The 18,561-nt window shown below is 57.8% G+C and overlaps 1 protein-coding gene across 12 annotated transcripts in view; it reads right to left on the reverse strand.

Annotated features, from left to right (window-relative positions):
• CDK5RAP2 (CDK5 regulatory subunit associated protein 2) overlaps positions 1 to 18,561 on the reverse strand; it is a 153,703-nt gene that overhangs the window by 18,032 nt on the left and 117,110 nt on the right. For 10 of the 12 annotated variants that reach the window (XM_049116420.1, XM_049116423.1, XM_049116418.1 and 7 more), the window contains 4 exons: positions 11,499 to 11,547; positions 8,932 to 9,107; positions 4,497 to 4,616; positions 883 to 999 (listed from right to left, as the gene is read on the reverse strand). In XM_049116420.1, the coding sequence (XP_048972377.1) occupies positions 883 to 999; positions 4,497 to 4,616; positions 8,932 to 9,107; positions 11,499 to 11,547 (462 nt within the window). The remainder of the gene's footprint in view (positions 1 to 882; positions 1,000 to 4,496; positions 4,617 to 8,931; positions 9,108 to 11,498; positions 11,548 to 18,561) is intronic. The other 2 variants (XM_049116417.1, XM_049116421.1) reach the window with 2 other exon arrangements.

Raw genomic sequence — 18,561 nt, forward strand, 5'->3', positions numbered from 1 at the left:
AGTGGCGTGTTCGGGGGCACCGTGCTGCCCACTGGGGCCAAGACCTCGGCTGAGTCCTCTGTGCCTCTGTCTCCCCACAAGTCGTGGTGAGGAGCTGCGCCACGTAGAGGGCTCAGCGCGAGGCTCTCGGGCACTCCGCCTGGGTCCACAGCCCTGACCGCAGCCCTGACACTAGGGCCTGCACGGGCATCGGGCATCGCCGCTGGCCTGCTGGGCTGAGCTCTTGGAGCCGAGCGTCCCCCCAGTCAAGACACCTGCCTTGGTCAGGGTGGGTCCTCGGGCTGGCCCGCCCCGGTTCCTGGCTGGGTCTCTCCTGGGGGACGGCACCCGGACCCTCTCATTCCTGTGTCGGTCTACGTAGGCCCTGACACATCTGCCGTGCGAGTGATGGTCTGCAGAAGCCTCGATTCTGTCCTTTAGGCCAAAAGTGGCGTCTGTACCGTCCAGGGAGAGTGGGAGACACTGAGTCCCAGCTCTACCTCTAGCTCAGTTCCCTAGGCCTCGGGTTCTGATCCGTGAAACAGGACTCAGAATCACTGTGAGGACTGAGAGATAATGCAGGTGAAAGCGCTTGGGGGCTAAGCTCCAAAAAGAGAGAATTAAGAGAAAGGACCTTCCTACAGAAATACCGGAAAACCTTCCTGACGGGAGGGAAGCCCCGGAGGAGGTTCTGGCAGCAGGGGACCTCCGCCGCTCCCCCACCGCACCTACCCGGCAGCCCACGCTGAGGCGTCAGGGCCACCTTCACCGCGGCCCCAGGGGGCCCTCCCCCAGCCAGAGCCGCAGGACCCGGGCCTGGGCTGGTCAGACCCCCGCGCGCCCCTTCCTGCCGCAGACGGAGGGCCGCAGGGTCTGGGCCGAGGGGGCTCCTCTGGTTCCTACCTCTGGATCCCTTGGCCAGCATCGTGTTGAGAGCCTGGTTCTGCTTCCTCAGGAAACAGATCTCCGAAGTCAGGGAATCATGCAGCTCTGACCCATAAGCAAAAGCGTTTGTAGCACCTAAGAGAACACACAAATAGCGACGTGTGGACAAATCACTATGGAAGGAGCTTTCTAGAAAACAGTTTTAAACGAGGAGGAAACACAACACACAAGGAAATCACTCCTGTGAACCAGAGGAGGTGTCACGAGAGCCCAAGGGGAAAGGAGGGTGCGCGTGCAAGAGGCGGCAGGAGCCTCCCTCCCCTGCTTGGCTGCCCCGGGGCCTCCGGGGGGACAGGCTCGTCCCTGCCCTCCCTGCAGGCGGTGCGCCCACCACCCCTGGTCCGAGCTGAAACCTGGAGCCACCCCAGCACCGCCCCGGCAGGCAGTCATGACCGCGGGGCCTCCTCCCCGATGCCGCGGACGCTGCCCCAGGGTCCTCCGTCCCTGTCGCTCAGGCCTTGCCACCCCCTGCCGCTCTGCCCGCGGGGCTGCACGCAGTCCGCTCGCGTCACTCTCTGCTCAGAAACACCACGCGGTGGCCAACCGACCAAACACAAGGCCCGGACGTCGGACCTCTAGGACCTGGCTCCAATCGCACGCGCACGCGCACCCGCCTCCCCCAGCACCTCCGCTCACACGTCCCCCAGTGCGGCCCGACCGGGCTATGTCTGGGCCCACACGCCCCCTGACCGCCCCGCACCTGGAACGCCCCACGCCTCCTCCACCTGTCAGCTCGCGTTCACTGCCATGTCTGAGCGCCCGCTAAAGAGATCAGGGTCTGAAGCCCCACAGACGGGGCTTGAGGTCACGGACAGACCGACCCGTGGGCTGTCCCCGCCCCCTGCCGGCCGCCCTGACCTCCCCTCAGCTCCCTAGGCCTGCACCACGGAGGGCGCCCGAAGCACGAGAACACGCAGCCTCGGGAGCGCCCGGCCTTCTGGGTGAGGCAGGCGGATGCCTCCCTCCCCGCCCTCCTCACCCCACAGAGCCACGCGCTGCCTCCCGACCCCGGCACGGCTAGCACGTGGCCCAGCGCCGCCTGTGGTCAGTGAGCCCTGACGGGGGCCTGCTGGAGGCTTCTGGGAAAGAGCTTCCACCCGGATGGAGGGACAAGGACAGGGCACAGCCCCACGGTCTTCGTTCCCACCCTGTGGGCCTATCCTGAGGGGACGTGATGCTCAGGGTCACCGCGGTCACCACGGACACTGACCCCAAGCCCTGCCATCAGAGCACTGAGCCATGAAACCCGCCCCGCAACTGCCTGGGTCTGGCTCGTGTTACGGAAGAGAGCACTAATCCCCGTCGTCACATGTTCTGTTCTGTGCAGCTGAGAGCGTCCTGGTCCACGGCTGATGACGGGTGACACTCAACGTCCCCGTAAGGACACTAGGGCATCGGGCCTCCCAGAAGCTGCCGCGGCACCGTCCCCACGGCGCCGCCCTTCCTCGTGCTGATGGTGCACGCATCACGACGTCTCCCCACAATGTCCTCTACTCTCCCCGTGACTCGGGTGTCTCCTCGGGGACCTGGGTCTGAATCAAGGCCCTGGCTTCTTAGTAGCTGTAGGACCTCGGGCTCGTCACCCCACTGCCCTGTCTCCAAGGCCCAGTAACAATGACCCCTGCTGTAATGGTCACTGCTGTTATCGTTCACAGGCCAGAGCCAACCACAGGACCGAAGAGCCACCTGGATGAACAGGGACAGTCCTATGAGCGAGTCTGCTGTGGCCGCGGCGTGGCGGTCCCTCCCAGAGGTCAGGGGCCAGGCCCCCTCGGAGGCCACCCGCACCAGCTCCTCTCCCTGACGACAGGCTGACGGGAGGTGGCAGCTCAACAACGTTGTGCCTCAGCCTCCGAGGAGCCTGCCCCCAGGACAACCCCTTGGTCTTCCCAGCGTCTGTGACACGTGAGAACACACGTCTTCCCACCCGTGTAAATACTTTACGAACGCCTTTTTGTAAACCTTCCCATCACAGTGAATTACTCTCAGAGCAATTGCCAGCTCCATTGTAGCTGGTGGCCATTCGAGCCCCCAAATAATTCTATAATTGGATTTGCCAGGAAAAATGTAAAACAGAATGAATCTAATTCAGGCATTACCACAAGTGGATGTGAAGGGCCCAGGCATGTATTTCTTCCCCGTGTTTGATAGGACTAACAACTCCGGTTAATCAATTTCCGGAGGTGAGAGAGGAGGAGGCAGGGTGGGGGAGGGGAGGCGGGCGTGGGTCCCGGTTTGCCTCCAGACTGCAGCGCACCACACATACAGCCCTTTGGGAAGCTCCTTCTAGGCCGAGGGCTGCGACGGGCTGCACAGGAAGGAGGACTGGACTAGGGGCCCGAGGACTCCGGCGCTGCCACCACTGAGTACATCTTTCTAGGACTCAGTTATTTCATCTCTAAAAATGTTTGCATCCTCGCGAGTTGCAGAGCTCTGCAATGTTAGACTAATAATGTCATACGAAATAAAACAGCGGGGCGCCCGGGGGCTCAGTGGTTGAGCACCTGCTTTTGGCCCAGGATGTGACCCCAGAGTCCTGGGATCGAGTCCCGCATCGGGCTCCCTGCATGGAGCCTGCTTCTCCTTCTGCCTGTGTCTCTGCCTCTCTGTGTCTCATGAATAGATAAAATTTTAAAAAACAGTCAAATGACATGATAATGACAAAGAAAACTACTTACTGAGTGAGGCACAGAGCAAGGCCCTATTTAGAGCACTGCCTCCCTGATCTCACAATGAGTCTGGTTTTTTTGTTGTTGTTGTTGTTTTTGATGAGTCTGTTTCATAAAATAATTAAGCCTGGGCGAAGCGGGGTGCCTGGCCCACAAGTCCCAAAGCTAACAGCCAGAGAGCTGGTCCACACCCAGATCCGTGCAAACTCGGGCTTTTCCTGGGGCACAAAGCTGCTCTCAAGACACGTTCTTGGTGGAGTGAAAACAATCTCTCTGGAGCAATAAGGATAGATGCCCAAAATACATTGTTCAATGCAAAAAGGGACAAAATCGCAGATATAAAGTATCCAACCTTTTGGGTGAGACAGAGAATAAGAGCCCATATTTGTATTTGCATAGAGCGCGGTAGGGGTGTGGAAAGACAACAGCCGGGGTGGAAGGGCAGGATGGGGGGCAGAAGGGGGGGCGGGAGGGAGGGAGGGCACGGAGGAGACGGTAAGCTTTGCACCGTGTGAGTGTCTTCCTCACGGGAAAAACACATATTTTTAGGTTCTGCACAGAATATTCCATCCAGACCTAACTGGATTTACGCAGGAATGCTGCGACCTTGTCACCACCGGCCTATGAGACTCTCCAAACTGCTGACACGCATGTGCTTTTAAGATCCACGACTGACAAAAAGACGGACTATGGCTCTGTTTTAAAACAGCTGAGTCCTCTCCAGCGAGCAGCCAGGGCGCGGCGGCCAGCAGACGCCCTCCTTCAGAGCCGGGGCTCCACCGGGAAGTCCCTGCCCCGTGGCCCCCAGTGTCCGGCCAGGCAGGCAGGCAGGCAGCGAGGCGGGGGGCTGCTCTGCCGGGCTCAGGCGGCCCCGCGGAAGCGCCCTCGGGCGGCTCTCCCTACCTGGGTCGGGTTCGTGGCCCTGCCGTTCCAGCTGGCCCCGGAGCTCCTCGTTGGTTCTAATAGATTCTTCTAAACGTCTCCTCAAACTTCGAATTTCTTGTATATGTTCCATGACTAAGTCTGCGGGAGGGAGAGTTATTTTTAATTTAAAGCCTAAAGCCCCCAACAAATTGAATAATTTACAGATTATGCAAGGATCTTAAAATTCCGAGTCGTGCTGGATGTCTTCAGACCGTCGGCAGCTGGCAACGGCCTCCGGGGCCTGGCGAGCCTGAGGCCGGCCCCGGCCCGCGGACACAGTCCGGGCGCTCTCTGCAGCCCTCCACAAGCAGGGCCTTCTCCACCTAAAATTATATTCCATACAATTTTAATGCTTACTCTAATGCAGCCCTTTATTCTTCTAAATATCAAATATTAATTTAAAATCTTCCTTATGGTGAAACTAACAGATCACTTTCAAGTCTGCTTGAATTGCCTGAGAGTGGATTAAACCACTTTCATAATGAATCCCGATATTTCCTTGAAAGGAGTATGTTTATCCATTTATCACCTACTCATTTAAGACTTAAAAACACAGCAAAGCAGTAATCCCAGTGCTACTGAACACGGTAAGGAGGGTACTCTCCGGAGCACGTCCGTTGGTGCGAATGTAAATGCGCGTGACTTTTGGGATCTATTTTTAACACCAGCCTTAGAAAGGTTCTTTCCCAATGTCTTCCCTCACATAATTCTACTTCCAGGAGCCTACTCAAAGGGATTAGCGGAGAGGCTCCCGACCATTTGCCCGAGTGCGTGAAGAGGTTCGTCTTCTGCGCTGTTACGGAACGGCAGAAACCGAACAGCACCCAAATCATTAAATAAACTGTATTACATCCACTGTGACGCGGGATCACACAGCCACCATGTGAATACACAGTCACGTCACAAAGACCATATAACATCACAGAAAAATACAGATACAGAACGGATTAACAGCGGGATCGTGACTCTATTTAAAACTCTGCAGGCAAAAAGACACATAAACACAAAACAAGGCCATCTACCCCAGATAGGAACACCACTGCCTTGGGTGGTGATGCCGGGTTGTCGAGACGCCTATTTTCTGTCTCGATGTGACACTTAATGATACATAAGAATCGAAATCGCCCAAGTCCTCTAAGATGAGCTCGTCCTATTTTTCAGCCTCCGGCACGTCTCACGTTCTTTTTTTTTTTTTTTTTTAAATTTTTTTTTTTATTTATTTATGATAGTTACAGAGAGAGAGAGAGGCAGAGACACAGGCAGAGGGAGAAGCAGGCTCCATGCACCGGGAGCCCGATGTGGGATTCGATCCCAGGTCTCCAGGATCGCGCCCTGGGCCAAAGGCAGGCGCCAAACCGCTGCGCCACCCAGGGATCCCACGTCTCACGTTAACAGAGGAGGAGGCGCGGCCGCAGCCCAGACGCAGGTTTCCAGAGCCAGCGTCGCCACATCAAGTATCCAAAGGCAAAACTAATGTCTTTAATTCATCAATTGGGGTACACCCAGTACGTCTTAGTAATGTCTGTTTTAAGACATTATACTAATGTTATGACCCAGTTTTAATTCCTCCAAAATGACTTTCATTTAAAAGTAGCACAATGTTACAGACCTTCCCCTAATTAAACAGTAATTCTATCGTGAATCTCAATGTTTATGAGAGGACTTCATTCCCAGGCCTTCAGCTCTCTCCTTACGCCGGGAGTGTGCGGGGCTCCTGGTGGGACACTCCGTGCGCAGCAGGCCCCGGCCCCGGCCCCCCCCCCCCCCCAGCGGCCCCGGCCCCCCCCAGCGGCCCCGGCCCCCCCCAGCAGCCCTGGCCCCCCCAGCGGCCCCACCACCCCCAGCGGCTAGCCAGGCCGAGCGGGCAGGCGCCCCTCTACTCCGCCCCCGCCTCCCGGCTGCTCCACGGCCGCGTCACAGGCCGTCGGTTCACCATCCCCTCCTGCTGAGTCTGCCCAGGAGCCAGGCTCCTCACTGGGGTTAAGGAAACACTCCCAGTGCACCTGGACACTACTTATTAATTATGCAGCCCTAGCCGAGGAGAAGGAAACACTAGACTCGTCTTTACACAATGGTAGAAAAATATCTGTCCCTCTCACAATAAATACCCTCCTGACAAATGCTAAGTCTTCAAAACCATGAATCCTGCAAGAAGCGACCAGCAAAAACCATGTGTGCGTCTTTGGCCTTGTAGTTCCACTTTACAGAATCTAGGTTAAGAAAATGCGCCAAAATAGGGGGAAAGCATGTTCAAAGATATTCCCTGCAGCAGTGTTCACGATTGTGAAATTTTAGAAATGACTTAAATGTTCAGCAAGAGGGGAACATAAGGAAAAGTGCAGTTCAGCCATTCAACGGACTATCTAAAGCCACTAAAAATGATGCTATGTAACAACATGTCAGAAAGCTTACGATAGAATGTCAAGTGCAAAAAGGAAAAATACTAAATTATCTCTCTACTTAGAATATAAACACGACGAAAGGAAAAAAAAAAAACACATGCAGAGACCAAGTCTGAAGAGAAAGAAACCAAAAAAGCTACCAGTGGGTTTATTAGGATGGCTCCAGAGAGCACGGTCTCCGTCTGGAAAGTGCCTGGTGGTGTACTAAGAGGGCACGGTAAGCCCAAGGTCACGGGTCCCCGAAAGAGAGGACATAAAGGAGGCGCCTACAAGGTTCTACACTGGAAATGAACCGAGGCTGGGGTGGCAGGCGTGGGAAGGTAGACAACAGAGGGGCAGGCAAGGGGACGGCAGAGGGAGGTGCCCAGAGGCAGGGTTTTAAAGAGCAGGGATCCCAAGCATTCCCATTAAGTGATCGGCTTGCTGCACGGTAACCCCCCAAGCCCGCCATCAGTGTGTTCCTCCCACGAAGGTCTTGTGGGAATAGTCTCCAGGGTCCTTGCCAGGTGGAGGTGGTGCCGAAGGAGGCACGGCCAGGGACAGGGACACAACTCACGGGTCTGACCCAGAGGAGGAGGGGGAGAAGGCAGGAGGAGAAGATCAAAGAGGCAGAAATAGCCCAGAGAAACCTGGTCCACGGACACTCACAGAAACCACACGGGGATGCAGCCAGAGGCCCAAAGAAGGCAAGCGCAGGGGCAGGTGCTGGAGGAGCCCACCGACACCTCACTTAGATCGAGCGCGTGCGTTTCCTGCCGTAGGTGTGTTTTCAAGCTGCGCTCCTCGGGCCCTGAGTGTCCTCGGGGAGCCTCGGAAGCCACCATGGAGGACGACGTCTCTACCGTATGTCCTTCACAGACGGGGCCTCCGTGTAAAGTTTCATCCAAAAAAAAGTGGGGGGAAGGAGGGATGAGGTTCTGCTGCTATAAAGACCTTGCATTCCTGAAAACCACGGTTCTACGCGATCAGGTGTCAACAAAAAGCTTTCAGAGAGGAGGTGCCGGTGTCTGATCTGTGCTCTGGGTCCATTCTGGGCGCCTGGCAAACATCCAGTGGAAGGAAGCAGACACCAGAGCATGTCAGCTAAGGTCCAGTCTATACCCGGGCTCAGAACACTACACTCTGGGGTCAGACCCGCCCACCATCTTTTTGGCAAATAAAGTTTTACTGGAACAGAGCCACACCCATTCATTTACGCTAGTCCCCGGCTGCTCTCTGCTACCGCGACTGGATGCAGTAATTACAACAGAGACCATGTGCTCCACAAAGCCCTAAATATGTACTCTCTGTCCTTCCCCAGGGAAAATGTCCCCATCCTCAGCCTGTCCTATCCCTTGAACTGTTGAAATACATGGACTTAGCAGCACTAATCCCCGTCTCATAGCCCAACAGGAGGTCACCAAGACTGCAGAGCCAGGAAGTAGAGGAGAGCTCAGGGCAGGCGGAGGGTGGGGAGGCCGACCTGCCAACTGAGCCCACGGCCCACGGTCAGAGGCAGGACAAGGGGCTGACCCAGCAGACGAAGGGTCACACCCAACGGGAAACACAGCAGATTTACAGAGGGAAGGACTATCCAAACAGGGGCTCGGGGGTCGGGGCGGGGGGGGGGCAGTGAGCTCTGGGGCATCCGTCCAGTTCAAAGCAAGGGTGTTCAACGTGATGGGGCCTCAGAAGAGTCTGGAAGAACAACAGGAAAGTAACCAGCCTTGGGACGGACACGTAACCCCGCGCTTCCCAGTCTGCTTTCTGCCCCGTTGGAAGAGCCAGGAAGTGGCAAGTCACAGTATCGGTCCTCATTACGAAGTAAAAATGACTCTTCCCCAATCACCAACACCTTCAACAAGCACAGCTTTCCCCGGTGATGAATGACCAGCTCCGGCCCTGCCAGCATCTCCCTCCATGAGACAAACAGTCAAACGTCACTACGCGGCTTACTCAGGCAAGACGGCAAATTACTGTTTAAACCAGGACACCCTGGCTGTGTCTGAAACGCTCAGCAGAGCTTAGCTTACCTTGGGAGAAACGGTTCGCCAGGACCGAGGCCTTCTCGGGCTCGCTGTCTTGCTTCTGGTCTCGGGAGAGGACGGAGGACTTCTCGGACACTTCACAGTCGGACAACGCGTGAGAGGCCGAGGGCTCGGGAGACTCGGGGAGGATGTGCCGGTAGGTTGAACTGTCCTCCTCCATCCTTCACCGTTGGGATTGAAAGAGAAACCATTTCCCACACTAAGACCCCAGCCAGGACCGGGACTTGGGAACACTTCAGTTTACCTGGCCTTTTCAAATTTCCCCACATTTGCAACTTTGCTTTGGAGCCCGTTTGCTTCCCTAGAGCATTTGATGAGCGAGGACACTGTCAAAACACACAGCTCGGTGCACTTGAGCCTGGAGCCACTGCCGGGGTTCAGGGGAGGGCCTCGGAGAGCGCGCGAGTCACTGGCAGCTGCTGCCCAGCGCCCCCTCTGCAGCCGGCATCTCGGGGGTCCTGGCCTACTGGGTCCTCACACAGACCCGCGACCCTCAACCAGCGCCGGGGACCCGAGGCAGGCCACGAGCTGGCTCACGGTCTCACAGCCTGCAAGCGGCAGAGCCAGCCTCTCACCGCAGGACAACCCAGACCCACCAAGGGCCTTATGGGTTTAAGAAGCTCAAAACCCTCACGGCCCCCAGGCAGGTCCCAGTACCGCCAGCCCAGCCATCATCCGGCTACCGCCCCGTATTTCCCAAGAGCCACCTGAGCCGTGAGGAAAACCCCCCCGAACACGGTGAAAACACACAAGAATCTGCACTTTAGATAAGCTCCGTAAGCCAGGCTCTTTTCTGCCCCTTTCCCTGTCACTCCTTGTCTCGTCATTCACGAGCTCAGACAAGAGCAAAGGACTCCAGAGCTGCAACACGTTCACTAACAGGTAGACACCGGGCGCGACGTCCCCCGACGGCAGGACGGGTGCGCGGGCTCGCCGCTGCCTCGCGCAAGAGCCCACGGGCCAAGGGCACCTGTTCCATTAGCTCGGCAGTGACCCGTGGGGCGCTAAGGCCGCCACGGCAATGGGCAGAACAGAAGGAAAAGGAACCAGCCCGTCAGGGTGGGAGCGTGACGCACGGCTGAGGCGGGAAAGGCTCCCTGCTCCTCCCAGCCGCCTCTGCGCGCCAGCACGTCTCTGCCCACAGCAACCCCGTCGTACCCGCCCCAGTGCAGCCGCCCCACGGCCCTCCCCCCTCACCCAGCCCAGGATCTGGGGCCCAGCCCAGCGCGACCCCGCCGTCCCCCATGGCCCCTGCCCCTGGGCCTCACAGCCCCTGCTCCCGGCCTCCCATCGGTCTGGCCCCAGCTAAGCCTGCTCCGCTGGGAGGCTCGCCGGCCTCTCCACAGCCTCTGCAGGGACGGGATCCGTTCTCGGGAGAAGGGAAGGGGAGGGCTGACCCCGGAGGGACCTGCCGAGACACTGCAGTGGGAAAGGGGCACTGAAACGCCCGCCACTGAGCCGTGCCGCGTGCCCACCAGCTCACTCCTACGATGCCGTGGCCTTCGTGATGCCAACAAAGCCTAAAACTCTGCTCCCCGTTTCATTTTACCCCCAGAAACCCAAAGGGCTCCAGAGAGGACAGAAACACCAACCGCAGCAAGAACCCTGCACGAGGTGAGGGAGCGGGGACAAGACCCCGACAGTTCCCGCGGGCCACCGGGGCGAACTAGGACAGCATACAACACGTCCGGTCGGCCAACGGTTCGTAACTTCCAAACACACACCAGGCAGGCGGGGCCGGAGCAGCTGCAGAGACGTTCAGGGCACAGTCTGTCCTCAAAAGGCAACGTGCACCGACGACGAGAGCCCGGGAGTCCAAAGACTCGAGGTCAAATCCCAGCTCGGCCTCTCAACAGCCGGCACGCAGCCCTCACCCTCGGGTCCTCGTCCCAGGACAGGAACGAGTGCTTGCCCAGGAGGGTCAGAGGGAGGGCACGGGAACGCCTAGGCCAGCAGCTGACACACGGCCCCGGCCCCACGAGCAATCCCGGGGGAAGGAGACACGCAGGCACATCATGGCACCACGTGCTCAGGGCTGGACCGGGGTGGTGTCAGCGCTACGGAAGAGAACTGGCCCTGGCCCTGGCACAGAGAAGAGAGACGGGCACAGTGGGGAGAGCCAGGCTCAGTGCCCCACAGACCGACGACAGCAGCACGCAGCCGCACAGCTGGCGTCCCGGCACGAGCTGCGGAACAAATGCACAGTGAGCTGAGACGGGAGCGTGGGTCACGCTGGGGGGCTTCGGAGGTCAGGCAGCTGAGGTCCATCCTGCGGGTCCCCACAGGCCAACAGAAGGAACACGGCGTCCCCCTCAAAGCTCCCGACAGACGAGCACCGCAATGGCTGAGAGCCGCCGAACGACAGACAGGTGCGCGGCATGACCTCCTGGTCCGCACGACCTCCTGGTCTGCGTGGCCACCGTCCGTCCCGGCCACCGTCCGTCCCCTGGGTCTGCGCATCCCCACAAGAGGCGGCACCAGCCGAGCGCAAGGGAGCCAGCATCCCCAGCAGACGCGCCTGCACGGCCTGCGTCCCGCACGCCCACACTCACCTCTCCATCACTTCGGTCTGGGGGCTCACGTCCACTTCAACTGATTTTCCTGGAAGCAGAAAGAACATCGAGAAGGAGAAGGAAAACGTTACAATGAATGAACGAATGAGTGAACGAGTGAATACAAACGAGCGTTCCCTAGTCATTCTTGCTCACTCGCTCGCAGAGGCCCTGATGCGCCTGCTCACCACCCAGAGACGTACGGCAAGACGGCAAGGGCCCCCGGCACCACGGCCCCGGCCCCGGTGGCAGCAGGCAGGGGGCACAGCGACCACGGCAGGAAGGCGGCTGGCTGCGGGCTCTCTCGCCTTCCCTACGGCTCTGCCACTCACAGAAGGCGGCAGGAAGACAGAGACGCTGCCCCTGCAGGTGGCCCCGCGGACGGGCTGGGCTTTCCCCCCCTTCCTTCCGCGCTGCGACCTCATCTTTTCCCTTCCTACTTTATCATCAGTGTTTTTCTTACGGAATTTGCCTGAGAAACGTAATTCTAGTGACTGCGTTATATTCCACGGTCACCGCCAGTCCCCTCTGTGACACGAGGGTCATGTCCAATTTTTCACTTTTATAAATAAAGGAAATACACGTCTCTGTACATACAGCTTTATCTGCATTTAAATGCTTTCCTTGGGGAAGACTCAGAAGTGGGACCAGCAGGGAGGAGGGGAGGGCGGCTGGAGGAGCCTGGGCCTGCAGCAGGGGCGGGACGATGGGGATCGGCCAAAGGCAACGAAATGAAGCTCCGAGCGCCCTGGCAAAGAGACGCGCAGCCCCCCTGCGTGGCAGCCTTTGCTGTGTGAAAGGCGACACGGGAGCCCAGGTTTCAAAGAGACCAACAACTTCACGTTAAAAATACTTCAGAGCCCTGGAAATTGCAGACCGGGACGAGCTCTTTGAAGAAGCTAACGTGTGGCTAAAGAAAAAACACAAACCTTCTAGAGCTGTACTTGAAAAGTGAGACTATAATTAAACTGCACCCACACGCTCCATTTTCAAAACTACTCCTAAAAGGGAAAGTTCTTGAACACCCAGAGCAAAGGGAAAGAGCACCGGAGACTCAGGTGTGGGGCTCGCGCCCGTGGCCCCTCAGCACGCGGCAGGACGGCAGTCCTGGGGCCTGAGCGGCCAGGGGCCCCACCCTGGGGACGCCTCCCCCGCCGACCGTGTCCTCGGCCTCACACGGGTCACACTGGCACCGTGTCAGCTCTCCACCTCACAGCGAAGGACTGGAACTCCGTGTGACGTGTGCCCTCTCTTACCCGGACGTTCCATCACCTGCTTGACCACGCGCCCCAGTTAAGCGAGGGATCTGCACACCCGAGCGCCCGCTCAACCACAAACCCAGGTCTCGATCCTCTTGGTTGCATCCCCACCAAAAAGGCCGTGACATTCTGGCTCCCGAAAAGGTAGGGAGACCGCAGTGCATGGCCTCCACCCCTGTCCTCTACACCCCTTCCCAACACAGGGAATCTCCACCTGACCGGGCCCATCTCCAAGACGCCGACCGGCTGCAGGACCCCGTGAGTGGGCAGACACAGCGCTAGGACGACGGCCCGGCACCTCCCATCTCGCACCTGCACAGGCTGCTCACGACACTCTGCTGAAGCGCTGACCCTGACGATGGGCCGGCCGCCCACCGGCTGTCTGAAGGGCTTCGGGGTCTACACAACCGGCCAGGCATACAGTAACATCATCCCCTGCTTCGCGGTACCACCGTCTTCAGGAGCACAGGTGACACCCAGAAGCTTCACGGGGTAGGGCACCATCGGTCTGGGGCACGCGGTCAGCACTCTGAGAGTCCTGACCATAAATCCGTCCCATAAGTATCGCAAAAACTGCTCTTCAGGCCCTAACAAAACCCACGAGCAGGGAAGGACGTGCCCGAGGCCACCCGAAGCTTGGGTCTCCCCGTCTTCTCATGGGACATCCTTCCAGGAGCCCGTGATGGCTCAACGACAATTGTACACCGCCCACTCCCTAAAACCAAACAGCCAACTGCTGGTGTGGACTGGATCGGGGCCATCACACCAGCGACGCCCTGGACCTCGTGGTGGGCCTGCCTTCGCACAGGCGACGGGGCACGTGTGTCAGGCTCCCCCTGAAGCTCAGGAAGCATGTTCTGAAAGCTCCCAGCTTGCAGGCAGATCCTAACGGCTACACCTAAAAGCTGCATAGGGGGTGGTGGCGGCATCTTTTCAAATAAAGAGGCGTCTAGTGGGGATCCCTGGGTGGCGCAGCGGTTTAGCGCCTGCCTTTGGCCCAGGGCGCGATCCTGGAGACCCGGGATCGAATCCCACCTCGGGCTCCCGGTGCATGGAGCCTGCTTCTCCCTCTGCCTGGGTCTCTGCCTCTCTCTCTCTCTCTCTGTGACTATCATAAATAAATAAAAATTTTTTAAAAATTAAAAAAAAAAAAAGAGGCGTCTAGTTATGCGACCCTCCTGGAACAGGCACGTGAATGCCAGGCGGGCCAGTCCCGTTAGCGGTCGGCCTGCCCTGCTCCCCGCACTGCGCCATCCCGGGCGCCGCCTCCTCCGGGAAGCCTCTCTGGAAACAGCACCCGCCAACCGCACGGAATCCAGCTCAAATATCACAGCCCGGCCTCTCCCACGTGACCTGAACGTTTCCTCCTCCGCACTGATAACCTGCAGCACACATTTCCGTGCGCCTCCAGCGTGCCCCTGCCTGACGCTCAGGGTGGGGATGGACGAGGAGCCGCCCTACCCACGGCTCACAGCTGCGTGGGGACGAGGGACCCAGCAGACAACTGCACCACCAGCCGGGACAAGGGGGCACGGGACACCACGGCAGGGCGTGCGGGGGAAACCACGTGAGCCGGCCGGGACCGTCGGGGACAACTCAGGGGAGGTGAAGGGGTCACATCTTTGAGGCAGGAAGGCGCCGTATAAGACAAGACGCTGAGGGGCCACGTGGAGGGCAGATTCCAGGGATACTCGGGAGGAGAACTCTTCCGTTTTCTTGATCGCCTGGGTTGGTTGCCGTGCTCATTACGGCCCCGTGCCCAACGCCACTCCTAACGTACGCTTCCCCAACAACCATGCCCCCTTCCTCCGGGAAGCCTTCCTTCCCTTCAGGGCTCCAGGGTGTCTCCCTGCCAGGCCCCACCGTGCGGGTCAGACCAAGTCGGACGACCCCGAATCAGAGGGCGCCCTGGAGTAAGATCCAAACCACACAAAACTATCCATATTGTCCTCAAATCCTGGCTGGACAGGACACCTATGGCCTCAGCCGGTTTGGGAGGCCAGGAGAACGCGGCCCCCGTCTTCCAGGCGTCTGTGCTCTGAAGAAATAAAAATACGCCCACAAGAAATCACTGCTCTCACCTCCCGAGCCCCCCGGATTGGTCGGACAGGACACCAGACGCTTTGAATCATCTCACTTGATCCTCACAAATAAGTCCACGAGACAGGAACTATGTCCTCACAGGAGAAGTCGACCACTTAGGGGTACGAGAAGCATACGCTGGGATTCGAACTCAGGTCTGTCTGGCTCCAAAGGTTCTATTCTTTCCACCCGGCAGAGTGTCCATCACAGGGCCAGACGGACTGTCATACGCAAGCACGTGCATTAAAAACAATAGTTTCGCTTCCCCTTGGGATGAACAAAGAAAGCTTCCTAGAAGGCGGGCAGAATTTCTAGGAAGGAAGAGAGAATAAACGCCTTCTAGAATAGGGACTGGTTCGAACACAGTCCCGGGAGTGGGGAAACGCGAGCAAGGCCTGCAACCCAGACGTACTAGCGGGGACGCCCAACTGCACAGGAGCGTGAAGGGCACGACGTCCCGTGCTCGGGGGTCAGGCTGTGACACGAGTGGCCCGGGCTCAGGCCCCGACTCTGACCCGCCCGCGTGACCTTGAGCAAGTAAATCCACTTCTCTGCTCCTCTCTTAGTCACGGAAGGTGGTAAACAGTCGCTTCTCACAGGCTGAGGAGACGCCTGGCGCAGAGCGTGCAGCTGACAGGGCCCAGCCTTCCTCAGCTCCCCACCGTCACCCCCGAGAGGGCAGCAGGCTGGACACGGCAGCCCGTGGAAGAAACGAACGGTGCGGGTTCATCCCTGCAGCCAGAGGAGAGTCAAGGGGAAGGACCCCCGCGGCTGCCTTCTACCCACGTGGCTAGACCCCGACACCCGTGGGGAGCTCATGGAGGAAACGGACCAGCTCCCGACCTTCCTGGTCCCTCCCGCGGTGCAGACTCAGGGATACCTGAGGGCGACACCGTCTTCCTGACTCGTGCTATGGGGCACGCACATGGGACGGCAACACCGGCCCTCAGTCCACTGTGGGTCCCAACCGGGTCCTGAAGGTTACAGACCGTCACCCCGGAAGAACGCACATGCTCAGGAGGCCTTGCAGGGTTCCGGCCCCAGTGAAACCCCTAACCCGTGACGCCAGGAAAGACCCGGCTCTGGTCCTGCGAGTAGAGAAACCGCGCTACCGTCGTACTTCTTGGGTTCCGCCGCCTACGTGGTATGAAAGGAGAGTGGAGGTGCCCACGGAGACCCCGGCACGGCGCCCTCCTACTAACCCAACACGGGAAGCAACCTAAATGCCCACCTGTGCGGAAGGATGAAGTGGATCATGGTATCTTTGTACAAAAGAATGCTCTGCAGTCACTGAAACTCACGGTGTATGTTAATATTGTCTACACCTGAACAAAGGGAAAGGCTGCAAGTAGTTCCAGTTCCAAAAAAAATACACATTAGTATAAAAAACATCTGGGAACATAAAGTCCAGGGTGTTCACTTTTGGTGCATAAATGATGCAGTTACAGGAGCATTTGCTTGTCTGTTATTCCACAATAAACACGTAGTGCTTTGTATTAAGGGGGAAAAAGACTATATTTAAAATTTTTAAGGACTCATGCTAGGCAACCACCTCAAATATAAAACTACTTTACAGTAAGCTCCTTTCATGGCTCAGGAGCCAGATCTCTTCGACTGCATCCAAGAAAGACCCACCCCTGTTCCATTTTATTCTCTAAGAATGGGAGTTGTCGTCAGGTACCTGAGACTTTTATGCCTTTTGTACAAGAAAATAAAGTTCTATGTTTTGTGTTGTCTGCAAAGCCTGAAATGCTTCTGCTCCCAGAACTGCAGGGAACAACAAGTAAGATCTCCTTGGACTTGTCAAGGTAAATAACTGAAAAATAAATCAAGGAGGGGAGGTGGATAGGATGGCGCCCGAGGCGCCCTCCCAGCCTCCCGCTCCCCGGCCCCGGCCGAGGGCCGCCTGGTAGGAAGCGGAGGCCCGGACCGAAATGCCTCGGCCTGGACCACACAGCTCCATCTTGAGGACCCGTTACTCCTCCGGTATTAAAATGAGAACCAGCTGACTTGGAAACCCTTCCTCAGGAGACTGGATTTCAGGAGGCTGGGAAGTCACCTGCTCCCGTGTCCGTGGCCCCCGAGGCTGCTACCAGGACGACGGGTTGTGTAAGGAGCCGGCGCCACTCCCTGGGCCCAGAAGCCCAAACTATCCCACGTTCTATTCTATCCTGGAGCTAAGCTGAACATATGTGGGCTCTCATGAGCCATCTGTTTCGTAATGTACGAAGACAGAAGAACTGGGGTCAAACCTTGGTCTCGCCAAGTCAGTTCTAACTTTGGGCAGCTGACTTTCCTCAGCACGGCGGAGCTCCTCCAGGAAGACAGGCTGTGGTGAGCATGAGCCCCCGACCCGCACGCTCCAGGTACAGAACCCGCAGCCCCGAGCGCCTGTGAGCCAGGCAGCCGGCACCGAGGCAAGGCTTCGTGCTCGTTACCAACTCCTACAGCTCACGGAGGAAAGCTCTGGATTTTGAGCAGAAGCAACATGATCTGACTTACACTGTGAAAAGATCACTCTATTGTGCGGAAACGGAGCATCGTGGGCCCCGGGGGGGGGGGGGGGGGGGGCAGCCCGGGTCCGGGGAGGCGAGGACTGCGGCATCAGCGAGAGGAGCCCCGGCGACAACGAGGTGGTGCCAAGTGGTCAGGTCTGTAGGACGCTCGAAGGCAGAGCTTCAAGGGGGGCGGCGAGTGGGGTGGGAGGAGCGCTGGCTCCGGGTGCGGTCTTCCTAGCAGCCCAGGGAGGAACGGGGTGCCCCCGGGGGGAGGGGCTGGCCACATCCACAACCGCGGGGAGTCTGAGCCACGTGTGGTCCAAAACCGATCGCTGGCTTCAGCAAAGGGGAAGCTGTCGGTGCCTCGGGCAGAGGCCACTTCCGTGGAGAGGCTGCGGCCTGAAAGCCGTTCCAGTGGGCGAGGGAGAGAAGGGCCCTGGGAAGTTAGACGGGTGGATACACAGGAGAGGAGCAAAGTAATGACGTCACAGAGGCAATTTAAATGGATAAAGTTTTAACTGGGGAACCACCTTCATAGTTTTCATATTTTCAAAAAAATAAAATTGAACCAGGAAAAACAGGAGACAAACCCTAAAACTGAGAAATAAATGCAAGCGGGGAAAAAATAGATCTAATTATACTTCAAAAGAATAACATAACAACACTGTAGAAAGAATGAAGCCAAGTAACTTTTAAGTTTAATCCCTGACTATGTCTCCTGAGCCTAAAAACGAAGAGGTCTAGAAATAAACCGTGATCTTTCAGTGGGTTTGTGTCTCACAGTGGCTCGGAGGGGGCAGCCCTGGACCCATCTGTGTGTAGTAGAGAAGCGGGCCCAGCGGCGGAGACAGTGACCCTGTGAGGGCCGGGCCCCTCGCTGCTGGGGACGGGACCCAACGCGGAAGCGGGAACAGCAAGGAAGGACACACGGGGCTGGACTGGGACTGGAGGCACCGCTGTGAAATAACCATTTTTAAAATAAATCAGACGTTGTTACACACACAATCGGATGTGTGCACATGCACGTGAGATCTACCCTCGCTCTGCCTGCTAAATGGCCTGGAAACGACGACACTCTAGTAGCAATCAAAACACCCCGCACCATGGATTTTAAAGGGCATCCCCCTCTAAGATGAACCAGGGCTACTTGGAGAAATGGCTGACTCAGGGGCAGGGACAGTACCAATGAGGCTGGAACATCTTTTTTGTGCCAGAAAGCACAAA

The sequence above is a fragment of the Canis lupus genome, chromosome 11 (genome assembly GCF_003254725.2).
Source record: "Canis lupus dingo isolate Sandy chromosome 11, ASM325472v2, whole genome shotgun sequence".
NCBI classification, from domain to species: domain Eukaryota; kingdom Metazoa; phylum Chordata; class Mammalia; order Carnivora; family Canidae; genus Canis; species Canis lupus.